This window comes from Podarcis muralis, chromosome 1, assembly GCF_964188315.1.
Source record: "Podarcis muralis chromosome 1, rPodMur119.hap1.1, whole genome shotgun sequence".
NCBI lineage: Eukaryota > Metazoa > Chordata > Lepidosauria > Squamata > Lacertidae > Podarcis > Podarcis muralis.
In genome coordinates this window covers 130148511-130161340 of record NC_135655.1, presented here as the reverse complement: position 1 = coordinate 130161340, position 12830 = coordinate 130148511, and the positions used below count along the sequence as shown (strand labels likewise).

The 12830-nt window shown below is 46.3% G+C and overlaps 1 protein-coding gene across 6 annotated transcripts in view; it reads right to left on the bottom strand.

The window, feature by feature from the left end:
• CREB1 (cAMP responsive element binding protein 1) overlaps nt 1-12830 on the bottom strand; it is a 35211-nt gene that overhangs the window by 6316 nt on the left and 16065 nt on the right. For 3 of the 6 annotated variants that reach the window (XM_077918383.1, XM_077918379.1, XM_077918374.1), the window contains 7 exons: nt 12241-12362; nt 9998-10144; nt 6626-6726; nt 5778-5920; nt 4737-4787; nt 2255-2437; nt 613-763 (listed from right to left, as the gene is read on the bottom strand). In XM_077918383.1, the coding sequence (XP_077774509.1) occupies nt 613-763; nt 2255-2437; nt 4737-4787; nt 5778-5920; nt 6626-6726; nt 9998-10144; nt 12241-12354 (890 nt within the window). In that variant the 5' untranslated portion in view covers nt 12355-12362. Of the gene's footprint in view, nt 1-612; nt 764-2254; nt 2438-4736; nt 4788-5777; nt 5921-6625; nt 6727-9997; nt 10145-12240; nt 12366-12830 lie in introns of all 6 variants that reach the window. The other 3 variants (XM_077918377.1, XM_077918391.1, XM_028702498.2) reach the window with 3 other exon arrangements.

Sequence of the window (12830 nt, the reverse complement as noted above, 5' to 3'; positions counted from 1 at the left end):
TCAAGTCAATATGTTCACTGATTTTAAACTGATAAAACTGAGGCAGAACTAACTGAATAGCATAATATTTTTTGTTTGTTTGGGAGTAGAATAAACACAATTATTCTTTACGGACAGGTGAGCAACAGGCTTCCTTGTGGCAGTGGCAAATCACTATTGCTTGCCTAACGTATCAGGAACCTTCTGAAGCAATGGGAGGTAATTTCACATATGCCATTCAACTGTATGGATCAACTGTATGGTATATATTTTGCATTTGATGTTATTTTCCCTTTTTGCATGGACTCTGGCTTAAATTCAAATTGTTGGTAAATTGTAAGGAATATTTGCATTTGGTGTTATTTTCCTTTTTGGACTGATTTTTTAGCTAGGTAATTTTGGGGTGTGGTGAGAGGAGGAAGGTACTACACACCACAACTTTTCTTGCCCTTCATGCTGAGGGATACAGTGTGTATTGAAGCTACCCTTAGGAGCCACATTTTTGCTTATTTTATTTTTCAGGCACAGCCAAATTTCTGCCACACCCTCCGTTCCACCTGGTAACAAATCCTTTGGCAGGATTGTGGGGGGCCGGGTCTGCTGGTCCACCTCAGTCCTCCAGAGCACACAAACCTGTTCTTCATTAGGCGGACTTCTCTCTTCCGCGCTGCTTCCTCTGCTGGCTGGGTGGGAAGTGCTGGGGAGGATGCCATCACGACACCAGGTGCAATGGTGCTTGTAGGTGCTGTGCGAATTTGGTAGGTCTGGACATCTCCTGAGGCAGCTAAGAGGGGGGAAAAAGCATCAGGGAATGCAGGGGTATTAGGTCTGACAGCTCTGGAAGCCTACACTGGGGGGGACGGGGACCTGTCATTTCAAACGAAGAACCTCTCCCCGCATTACCTGAAGCTGCACGGTTGATGACACCTTTGTGTTGCTTCCGTGCTGTGCTGCAATTGTGTAAAGCTTCTGCCTTTGTGGCTGGGCTAAATGTACATATTTACGTAACATGTCCATGATGTGTTTGCCTCTTTCTCCCCATCTTACTTGCCTCTGTTGCTTTGCTCATCCCTGCCCGTTCTTACTTTCTGATCCTGTTTCATATGGCCTCTTCGCACCCTAACTCTCTCTTCTACTTCTCTAGCCCAGACCCTTCTCCAGTTCAATAGATCACACCCCACTTCCAGGCTGCCGGCACTGCTTCTTCCACAAGGCCCCTCCTGACTCTTCACAATCAACCCTTTCCCAGTCTCCACCATCCCTATCTGCAGCCTGCAGTATTGCTATCTGCAGCCATTGCTACTGCTCCTCCTACCCAGAACCTTTGTCAAATTATAGGCTTCTGCCGCGCACAGCTGTTTCCTCCTGTGTTTCTCCCTGACTCCTTATTTCCCACATATTATTCTTCAAAGCCATTGCTCTTTTTTTCATCAGGCTTGGCCAGGCACATAATTGTTTTTGTGTGGGTTAGTGAACAGTCATGTTCAATTAAACTTAAAAGTAACCCTAGGGACTTTCAAGGAGCAAGAAGAGTAAACTCTAGTTTGGGCACCCCCACCTAACAAATTAGCTTTTGGATAGCTCTTTGCTCCAAAAGTAAATAATGTCCCCACCTTTGATAGGTTACTGTTGCCAAAGATTACTTGGCAGCACCAGAAACAAAACCTTGAAGGAAGGACACTTTTAAAAACCCCAAAAACAAAACTATGCTATTGTCTAGCTATTAGCATTCAGAATTCTGGCCCATTACTAACTACTTTAGTCTATTGCCCACTATTGCTAGAACAGCAGAGTGTATTGCAGCTTCCTTAGAAACAGGTACAGTGGTGCCCCGCAAGACGAATGCCTCGCAAGACGGAAAACCCGCTAGACGAAAGGGTTTTCCGTTTCTGAGTTGCTTCGCAAGACGGTTTTCCCTATGGGCTTGCTTCGCAAGACAAAACGTCTTGCTAGTCTTGTGTTTTTTTCCCTCGCTTCCCCCCCCCCTTTTCTAAGCCGCTAAGCCGCTAATAGCCTTTTAGCAGCTTAGCCACTAAGCCGCTAATAGCGCTAATCCGCTAATAGGGTTGCTTCGCAAGACGAAAAAACCGCTAGACGAAGAGAATCGCGGAACGGATTCTTTTCGTCTTGCGAGGCACCACTGTATTTGCTTAAAAGTATGGTGCTTCACAAATATTACATGTGTACAGTGATTCCCTATGGGGGGGAAAATTCCACACACGGCATATATCTAGTGCTAAACTTGAGCAAATTGCTTAAAACTGCTCTTCTTTACCTTGTACAACAACTTGGTTGCTGGGCACGAGAATCTGCTGTCCATCCGTGGTCTGTGCGTACTGTAAAATGGTGGTACCAGGCTGGGTTGCAGCGGCATTGGTCATGGTGAGCGTCTGCAGGCCTTGGACTCCATCGGTGCCATTATTAGCCAGCTGGATTGCACCTCCCTGGGTGATGGCAACTGAAAGCAGGCAGATGCGAGTCAACATATGAGAATATTGACCTCCTCAGTGCCATACACACAACTGTCCTCAGTCCTTTAGTCAAACCAACAATTTGAGAATTAAGTCCGTTTCAAGACTCTTGTTTTTTATGGATGTGGCGCCATTACCGTTGTCAGTCCAGGGTGATACTGCCCTGAGACTGAAACCCCAGCAGCTGGGACTGCAATCACCACACAGACCAATGTTAAAAAACTGTCATCAACTTGCCAGTTATGTTTCTGTTCCTTGCAACCATGTGTTTTTTTAAACAACCAAATTTAGATAATAATTTCCTCCTGCAGAGTGAAAATATCTACTTTATGGGCAAAATAAATATTTACAACTTACATTTCAAGAGTAACAATGAGACCCTCTAAATATTGATCTTGGTGATCATGAGGTATTTACTATGTGAGATTTTCAGTAATATGAAAAAATGTGTAGGTCAACAGAATATTAGTTACAAATAACGAATGACATAAAGCTCATCAAAGTTATCAATCTACTTCTGACATGCCTCTATCAAGCTCTGCCCATTCTAATGATTAAGGTTTTTTGTTTTTTCATTTTGTTTCCCCCTCTTCTCTACCCCAGTGTTTCCCAACCGGTGTTCCGCGGCACACTAGTGTGCCGCGAGACGTTACCTGGTGTGCCGTGGGAGGGAGGCGGGTGCTTTCTCGTTCGCGCCCTGCAGCGAGAAGGGCAGCGCAGCGCCGCAGAAGAGGCCCAGGAGGCAGCAGGCGCCCAGCGCGCGCCCGAGTCCCGCCCAGCTCGCCATGTCCGCCCGCAGCATTGGCGACCCGCAGCATTGGCCTCCCCCCGCCGCCCGCCATCGGGACGATGCCCCGATCCCGGGCGGCGGCGGGGGGGGGGAACGCCTCCCCCCGCCGCCCGCCATCGGGACGATGCCCCGATCCCAGGCGGCGGGGGGGGGGGGGACGCCTCCGCCGCCGCCCGCCATCGGGACGATGCCCCGATCCCGGGCGGTGGGGCAGGAACGCCTCCCCCCGCCGCCCGCCATCGGGACGATGCCCCGATCCCGGGCGGCGGGGCGGGAAGCCTGGGCGCGTTGATCTCGGCGCGCCCAGGCTTCGGCATGCTGGCACCTGTCCGCAAGCAGCGGCAGTGCTGCCGCTGCTTGCGGAGAGGTCCGCGAAGCCTGGGCCGGTCAGCTTTTGAAGGCAGGCAGGGGGAGCAAAGACTTTCGCCCCCGCCAGCCTTCAGAAGAGGTCCAGGACCTCTTCTGAAGGCCAGCGGGGGGCAAAAGTCTTTGCTCCCCCCTGCCTGCCTTCCCGGGAGAGCGGAGAAACGCAGCGCGTTTCTCCGCTGTCCCGGAGGGCTTTTGAAGGCAGGCGGGGGGGGGGGGGGAGCAAAGACTTTCGCCCCCCGCCAGCCTTCAGAAGAGGTCCAGGACCTCTTCTGAAGGCTGGCGGGGGTGAAAGTCTTTGTCCCCCCTGGCTGCCTTCCCAGGGGCTTTTAAATCGCCCCGGACAGCGGAGAAGTCCTCCGCTGTCCCGGGCGATTTTAAAATGCCGCCCGTCAGCATTTTAAGATCGCCCCGGACAGCGGAGACGTCCTCCGCTGTCCCGGGATTTTTTAAAATGCTGGGGGTGGGAAGAAAAGCCCTTGTCCCCCCCCAGCCTTCAGAAGAGGTCGGGGGACAGACTGTCCCCGGACCTGGTCTGAAGGCGGTTTCCCTAGGAACGCATTAATTGATTTTCAATGCATTCCTATGGGAAACCGTGCATCGCAAGACGAAAAACTCGCAAGACGAAGAGACTTGCGGAACGAATTAATTTCGTCTTGCGAGGCACCACTGTAATTATAAAATACTATCTTTGTGTTTATTTGATTCCTATTAAAGAGAGTTACTTTATATATAGTCAATATAGGCACAGAGTTAATTTTTTAAACATTTTCTAATGGTGGTGTGCCTCGAGATTTTTTTCATGAAACAAGTGTGCCTTTGCCCAAAAAAGGTTGGGAAACACTGCTCTACCCTGCACGGTTAGGCTTTAATCTACACCCTTTTCTCAGATCTCCATTCTAGCATTCCTCCGTCTCTTTATCTCAGTTCCTTTTCGTTCTTCACATACAGTTTCTCTTCTGGTTTTTATTTCATGAGTCTATTCTCTTTCATGAAGTCCCTCGGTCTGTTCCACCTCATCCAGACGGAAGCACAAATACCGTTCACACACGGTCCCCTCATTCAGCGCTTCTAGCACAAGACTCCTCAGCTCCTCCACATTTACACCAGTCCATTCATGCAGACAATACCTGCATGCAGAGCATTGCCATATTGATGGTTGGTATCAGCAACACCAGTCCCTAAAAGAAAACCAGGACCACACTGGGGACCAGGGCAAAAAACAGTTGCAAGCACCATGCTCTTCATCTGCCCCCCCCCCCCCAACTCCAGCCCTGAAAGTTTACTGAGTAAGGACAATCCACATGGCAATGCTTTTCACATGAAAACTGCAACTGGAACATGGAAGCATGCTTGCATGCAATAGCTACTGCAAAGCAATGATCACAGAACCAGCGTCAATAGGAGTTAAAAGTGGAATGCAATCACCTTATCACTTGATAAACTACCACCTCAACTGCTTGAGTCAGCTCGTCCTTCATAGTCATAATGGCTCAAGCTGGCACGGTATCCCACACTGAGGAAGTAGGACAAAGCTGTTCTATGTACGGGCAACCCCCCTACCCAATAATATACCTTCAGCTAGGACAGGTGAAGGGTGTTTGGGCTGAAAAAAGACCTTCAGAATTGTATATAAACAGACTTTGTTGGCTGTGCTCACTTCAAATTGTGTGCTGCTCAAGAAACCCCCTGTTCTACCCATCCATTGCATCAAGGAAGTGTTGTTTATTTTGCCAGATCAGGAAGCTGGCCTTTGGTGAAAGTAGGAACCTTTGAATCCAAAGGGCACTTTTTTCCCCCAGGGGGAACTCACAGGAACTTACTCCTGGCGCCTCTCAGGTGGGTTCCAGCACCTCTCAGGTAGGCGCCATTGCCATTTTAAGAGAACAAGGAAGGTGCCCATGGCGAGTTCTCTTTTTCTAGAAAAATAGCACTGTGTCCTGTCTGTATTACCTTTTGGCCTCTTCCCACGTATTTCCTGTTTCTCTCCTTCCAGCATTTCTGACACCACAATTTCAAACCTTGGGAGTGGCAAATGTGGGGCTTCACGTTTTGAGCACTTGGGAAAAATTCATAATATAAATACTAAGCATTCTTGCCATCTTTTAAAAACCAAATCTCTGAAGTATTCTGCCTCTCCACTTATCAGATGAGAAACACAAGCAACATACTGTATTGCCCACTGCTTGTCTGGTAAATTGGAGTTGGCACCGTGACAGTCGTGATGGCAGGTGCTGTTGCTTCCTCTTCAGACTTTTCTTCTTCAATCCGTGGCACCCCTGGAGCATCTGACGACAAGTCGTTCAAGATTTTTCTGAAAAGGGAAGAATATTGTAGAAATCTCACTAGGTTCTCGTAGCTTCTGTATTTTTGGGCAGGAGAATTGGTATAACTGGAAGGGCAGGGACGGAATGCCCAGGCTGTCACACTGGCAGGGTAAGAACCTAAGGAAAGCCTGGCTGGATCAGACAGAGGGCCCATCCGTTCCAGTATCCTGTTCCCTATGGTGGTTAGCTAGGAGCATGAAGCCTCATCTGCCATTTGCTCCTATAGCAACAGGTATGCAGATGTGAAATGCCTTTGAATATGGCTCTTACTTTCTCAGCAGGACTTGACCTATGGATACCCAAGCAGGATTTGAACACAACACTTCAAGATTAATATCTCTTAGCAACAAACTGTATGCTGAAGCCAAAAAGGATTTCTGTCCCTATGGTACAGTTTGGGATAATCCAACTGATTTAGGTGCACTGGGCCGTATTGAACTGAATCATTGTGCTAGCCTAACAAGATTTCACTTCCTCTCTTCAAACCGGGTTAGGAGAAGCCTCATGCCAAACATCTGGAACACATTATAGTTATGCAGTATGACTATAACTTGTACTGGAGTTTGTAGAACAACAAAGAAACTGGTTGTTAAGAAAACTGAAAGCTAAATGACTTTTGTCTGACGTGTCACTAGACAGTAATTATAAGAAGCTGATTTGCTGCATGTGTGTAAGAGAAATTAAATTCCTACCTGTAAGAAGGTCGTCTGGAAAGAATCTCCCTGCGTTTCTGGGAGTCTGTGACGCTGTCCACGGATTCCTGTGAATCTTCACTTTCTGCAATAGTGGAGATCTAGGTATAAGAGCACAGTAATGTTATCGTTTTAAACATACTTAAGTAAAAACAGATGTAAAGGTGAGAATATGGTCAGCAAACCCACACCATGAGGTCCTCTTCTATACATGAAAATCTGAAGACCCAAGTAGTGTAAGAAACTGTGGTCTCCTATCTACTCTGAACAAACATGCTCAGAGGAACATGGGACTTTATAAAGCCTGGCCTCTGCTAAAAGGGGATGTCATTGACGCTCTTGGTAGCAGAAGGCAGTTATGGGATCCATAGGTGGTATCTGGCCAGCACTTGCTAACCTGGTTGACTGGTGAATATGAAAACACAATAAAGAAAAAGCAAGTAAAAGTCTGTTTCCCCCAAAAAGAAAATAATGTTTTTAAATTTAAAAAACAAACAAGCAAAAACCAAACATGTGTAGATATTGGCAAGGCTATCAGGTGCCTTCACTTGTGGAACATAAATTGCTCAAAGATCTATAGGTACGTCGTCAACATTCAGCATAACCAGGATTTCAGGATTGTGAAACCCTTCTTAATATTTCAGCATTCCTACTGCATTCTTGCCTTTAATCTTCTCCTCCTAAATTCCAAACCCTTTTGTTATCAGTTTCTTATCTTGTTTCACTATGGTTAGAAATTCCTGTGTGTCATCTGAACTCTGGAGGGTTTTACATGACAAACAGCATAAACCTAGCTTTAGTGACTGGAAGTATAGGCAGAAGAAACGACAGAACTTGTAAAGCAGCAAACAGGAATCCTTATCAAGATGATCTAAAAAACCTAGTACTGCTTACACAACTGTATAAACAGACTTATGAAGTCTATCTGCTGAATATTGATTCTTAATAAGAAATCTCTAAAACTGCAATCCTGGGTGGATGCACAATGGCTCAAGGTGGAAGGCAGGAGTACAAGGCAGAGGAAAACCCTGGTATCCCTTTGACTGTTTCCCTCTTTGGTTTTTTTTTTTTTTAATATTTCCATACCACTGGAAACAATAGGAGGAAAGATTTAGTTCTGCTTAGGCGTGTGACTAAATTTCTCCCTCATTTGAGGGTAAGTCACACGACCAGGATGCCTCTGGATCAAAGCTGCTATCCCCTTTTTCGCCCAGCTGACTTCAGAATTCCAATGTTTGCTGGGCTAGGGCTTTGAAGGATCTGTCACAGAGGTAGATCCCATCTAGCCTATGGCCTATGGGACGCCACCTTGGTGACCTTAGGGGCTGCATCCTACATTTATCTCACATTTTTAAGAACATAAGGGCCCTTCTGGATCAGACCGAAGTTCCAACTAGTTCAGCATTCTGTTTCCAAGAATTGCCAGCTACATGCTTGTAGGAAGAACACACCAGGGCAATCTAAATGGTTCCTATTGCCATAGGTAAAGGTAAAGGTACCCCTGCCCGTACGGGCCAGTCGTGACTGACTCTGGGGTTGCGTGCTCATCTCGCTTAAGAGGCCGGGAGCCAGCGCTGTCTGGAGACACTTCCGGGTCACGTGGCCAGCGTGATGAAGCTGCTCTGGCAAGCCAGCACCAGCGCAGCGCACGGAAACGCCGTTACCTTCCCGCTATAAAGCGGTACCTATTTATCTACTTGCACTTAGGGGTGCTTTCGAACTGCTGGGTGGGCAGGAGCTGGGACCGAACGACGGGAGCTCACCCCGCCGCGGGGATTCGAACCGCCGACCATACGATCGGCAAGTCCTAGGCACTGAGGTTTTACCGACAGCGCCACCCGCGTCCCCTCCTATAGCCATGCTTAATAGCAAATGATTTTGAGAGTACAGTGGTGCCCCGCAAGACGAATGCCTCGCAAGACGGAAAACCCGCTAGACGAAAGGGTTTTCTGTTTGCGATGTGCTTCGCAAGACGAATTTCCCTATGGGCGAGTCTCGCCATTTCTCCCCCGCTTCCCCCCCTTTTTCAAAGGCGCTAAGCCACTAATAGCCTTTTAGCAGCTAAGCCGCTAAGCCTTTAATAGCCGCTAAACCGCTAATAGCGCTAATCCGCTTAGCCGCTAATAGGGTTGCATCGCAAGACGAAAAAACCGCTAGACGAAGAGAATCGCGGAACGGATTCTTTTCGTCTTGCGAGGCACCACTGTACTCTGGAACCCGCTTAGGGAAAGAACCATATTAAATACCCCTAATTAAGCAGCATAATGAACTTCTTAAGTCTTTTATTCTAAACCAAGGGTGGGCAGCTGCTTTCTGCTGTAGAGGATACACTAGCTGTTCTAAATCGGTTATTGATTCACGTCAGAATATGAACACCTCTTTCAAGAAAACACCTATGTATGTGCAGGTCTTCCAGTCACCTAAACACACATCCCTTTTCAGCAGAAACTAAATAAAATGCTATTCTTCTGATATGGTGGACTGCTTCAGAATGAAAACTTAGAGTGTGTTTATTTTCCAGCTGCCCCCTTACCCTTGGAAGGCTTCAGATATGAAAAGGAGGAGTTATAAAGCCAGGCCCCATAACTGACCCACAGGGGAATCCTCCTCAGCTGATGCCTCCCAGGTCTGAAATGCTGCCTGTGCTGGCTATACATGCTCCCTGCTCCCTTCCATGAAAGATGTGGGTCTTGCCAAGTCAGAAGACATCCTCATAGAGATCGGTTTGCTGTTCCCATCTCTGTTAAACCTGCAGTGCTGTCACTGCAGGTGCTCCACCAACGCCTTGCGTCCTTCACTGGCTAGGCTTTAGGGTTTTTCATGGTCATTCGGATGGGCCAGATTAGATGCTCCTTGGAACTAAGCTGGAGTCTACCCTGAACACTCTTTCCCCTCATACATACATTTTCAACATCTCCTTTACAAGGCTAACCAAACAGCTTCCGGGTATCCTTCAGCAAGCAGCCTTTTCTCGCTATAATCGTTATCTCAAGAAATACAGTTGTGGCTCAGGCCAGACCATGCCTATGTCCAGTAGAAACCAAATTTTTGTTGCTGTATCAGTGGAGGTGGAAAAGAACAAAAACGAGAGTGCAGCGACTTTAAACGGAAGAGATGGAAATGGAGAGAGAGAGAGCCTGTTTGAACTTTTTAGTCCTGTCCTGAACATGGCAGTTTTGAAGTCATTTTTTCATCTTGCATAGCATGAACTATAAACTATGAAATGGCAAAGGCAAATTGGTATTGTTTAGAATTTCTTTGCAGAAGCTTAAAACGGTGCATGCTGATAATAAAGCTCAGGATACAACAGTTTAGGCAATGTTTCTGTTTTTCAGGAAATAACATGGTTATTTGAAAGGCATTTTCACGTACCTGAACTGTCTGGACTTGTGGGGACTGAATAACCGAGGGCTGGGCAGCCTGGATAACACCATGGACTTGAACTGTTTGCCCATTAGGCAGCTGTACTAAGGTCACGGTGGGAGCAGAAGATGTTGCGTGAGCTGCTGCCATAGATACCTAGGAAAGAAAGTAGGAATCATTATGGTAAAACCACAGAACTAATGTCTTAAATCCTTCATTCCTCTCTTTTATGTACTAATAGATTTAAGGGACGCGGGTGGCGCTGTGGGTAAAAGCCTCAGCGCCTAGGGCTTGCCGATCGAAAGGTCGGCGGTTCAAATCCCCGCGGTGGGGTGCGCTCCCGTTGTTCGGTCCCAGCGCCTGCCAACCTAGCAGTTCGAAAGCACTCCCGGGTGCAAGTAGATAAATAGGGACCGCTTACTAGCGGGAAGGTAAACGGCGTTTCCGTGTGCGGCTCTGGCTCGCCAGAGCAGCGATGTCACGCTGGCCACGTGACCCGGAAGTGTCTCCGGACAGCGCTGGCCCCTGGCCTCTTGAGTGAGATGGGCGCACAACCCCAGAGTCTGGCAAGACTGGCCCGTACGGGCAGGGGTACCTTTACCTTTTTAGAGTTAACAAATCTTTTCAAACACAAGAATCAGGATGTCACAAGGGTTGACAAATTTTTTTATAACAATCATATCGTATTTTCTTTTCTTCGAAGATACTAATGAAGAATAAATGACTACACTTACTTTATACACCTCTTTCACTTTTTTCATCTTAAGTATTTATGACAAATAATGAACTGACATGATTACAGATTTCATATTAATATTTATTTATTTTCCATACAACCCTTCTTCCGAGGATCACAGGGCAGTTTACAATATAAAAATACATAACGAAGTAACAAACAAAAGCAATACCTGTCTGACACCTAAAGATAGGTAATGAAGGCGCCAGGTGAGCCTTCCTGGGGAGAGCATTCCACAAATGGGGAGCCTCCGCAGAAAAGGCCCATTCTTGTGTTGCCCCCTTGTGGACCTCTTGCGGAGGAATACAAAGAAGGGCCTTAGATGATGATCGCAGAGTCTGGGTCAATTCATACGGGGAGAGACGGCCCTTGAAGTATTGCGGCCCTGAACCACTGAAGGTTTTACAGGTCAAAACCAGCACTTAGGCCTGGAAACTAATTGGCAGCCACTGCAGTTGGGACAGGATCAGTGTTATGTGCTCAGTGAGCAACCTGGCTGCTGAATTCTGCACCAGCTGAAATTTCTGAACCTTCTTCAGAGGCACTCCCATGTATAATGGGAATTTATGTACTAACAAATAGTGCACTAAATTATTTTTCATTAAACCATGGTTTGTTTTGAGTGTCTGAACCCTGTCCAGTGGCTTAACTATGATTTATTTACTGACAAGAAGCCACTATCTGGAGGAACAACTTATTACTGACTTATGAGCCTTGACTTATATTAACTATGGCTTGCTGTTAGGTGCAAACCCAGGAACCTTCCTTAACCATGTTTTTTTGGCCACCTATCTAATGCTTATTAAGCTACAAAAGCCCAATGAAAGAACTGATGGCAAAGAAACCAAACATTAATGAAACAAACCACAGTTTGTTGGGGCATCTGTGAGACAACTCACAGTTAACAAACCACAGCTTTGTTAACAGCAAACCACAGTTATTACACAGCTGTGTAATAACAAATTCATAATTCTATTAATAAGTTGGATTTGTTTATAAAAAACCTGATTTAGTTGATACTGGTGGTTTTAAATAGGATCTTTTTTGTTCTCCAACCAAAGCATACGTTAATTAAAGGCTGCTTAAGATCAAGCTTTTTGCTCAAGCATGCAGCTCCTTCTCATCTCCCTTTGTGTTATGCAGCAATTAAATTCAGAAGCTGCCAATGAATAATGGTTTCCTGTTCTATCCAAACTGAGAAACTTACAGTTGCCAGCTTTGGAACAAGCTGTGTTTAGCTTGTTCTGTAGTGAATAAACACAGTTTTCTCTTTTGGATGAAGCAGGAGACTTCCAGGTTTAATTGTGGTCTACCACGAAGGGAAGAGAGACAGGGATGCGTGTAGAGGTAAAAAAACCATGAATCTCTTTTGTGGCACCTCAGTGTTTCTTGGCTGCAATAGTTGTAACAAATCATAACAACCTTTAAACCTTTTAGATTCTGTAAGAGATGTTAAAGTTACTCTTATAAACATTTGCTTAAGGACACAACAGATCAGTCGAGAACAACTTTGTACCTGCGCTAACGTTGCGATTTGTGGCTGGGCCTGTACTGTCATTTGTTGGTTTTCTGCCTCTGTAACAGCTGCATCGCCACTCTGTTGGTTCTCTGCGCCAGATTCCATGGTCATTTAGTTACCTGTAACGGTAATGATTTGCATTACTATTACAGGGCAGGTGTACTTCTTGCCATATTTCAGTTTCAATTACAGAATTTGTATTGCACAATAAATTCCTGATTATCTGCCAGAAATTTTATGTTATGCTGTAAGTTCCCTTTCATTTACATAATGATTGCTTTTGACATAAAGTAACAATGATTACAGTTCTTGTCGCAAATAATGCAAACTAATCGGGAAGTACAAACAATAGCACAGGGACTGCCAACCCAGCATCCAACGGGGGAATATACACCTGCCAAGGCCTTTCTTCCTCACTCGGTCCTTTGCCGCAGTGCAGATATATATATATATATGGCAGGGGAGCCATCTATTATAGCCCACAGAAGGCTCTTCTCAAAGCTAATTGTGGTGCAGGAGGGTGGGGGGGGGGGGCTATTTCAGGGATGGTCACAGCTGGGGAAGGGTTAACCCTCACCTCTTCAGCT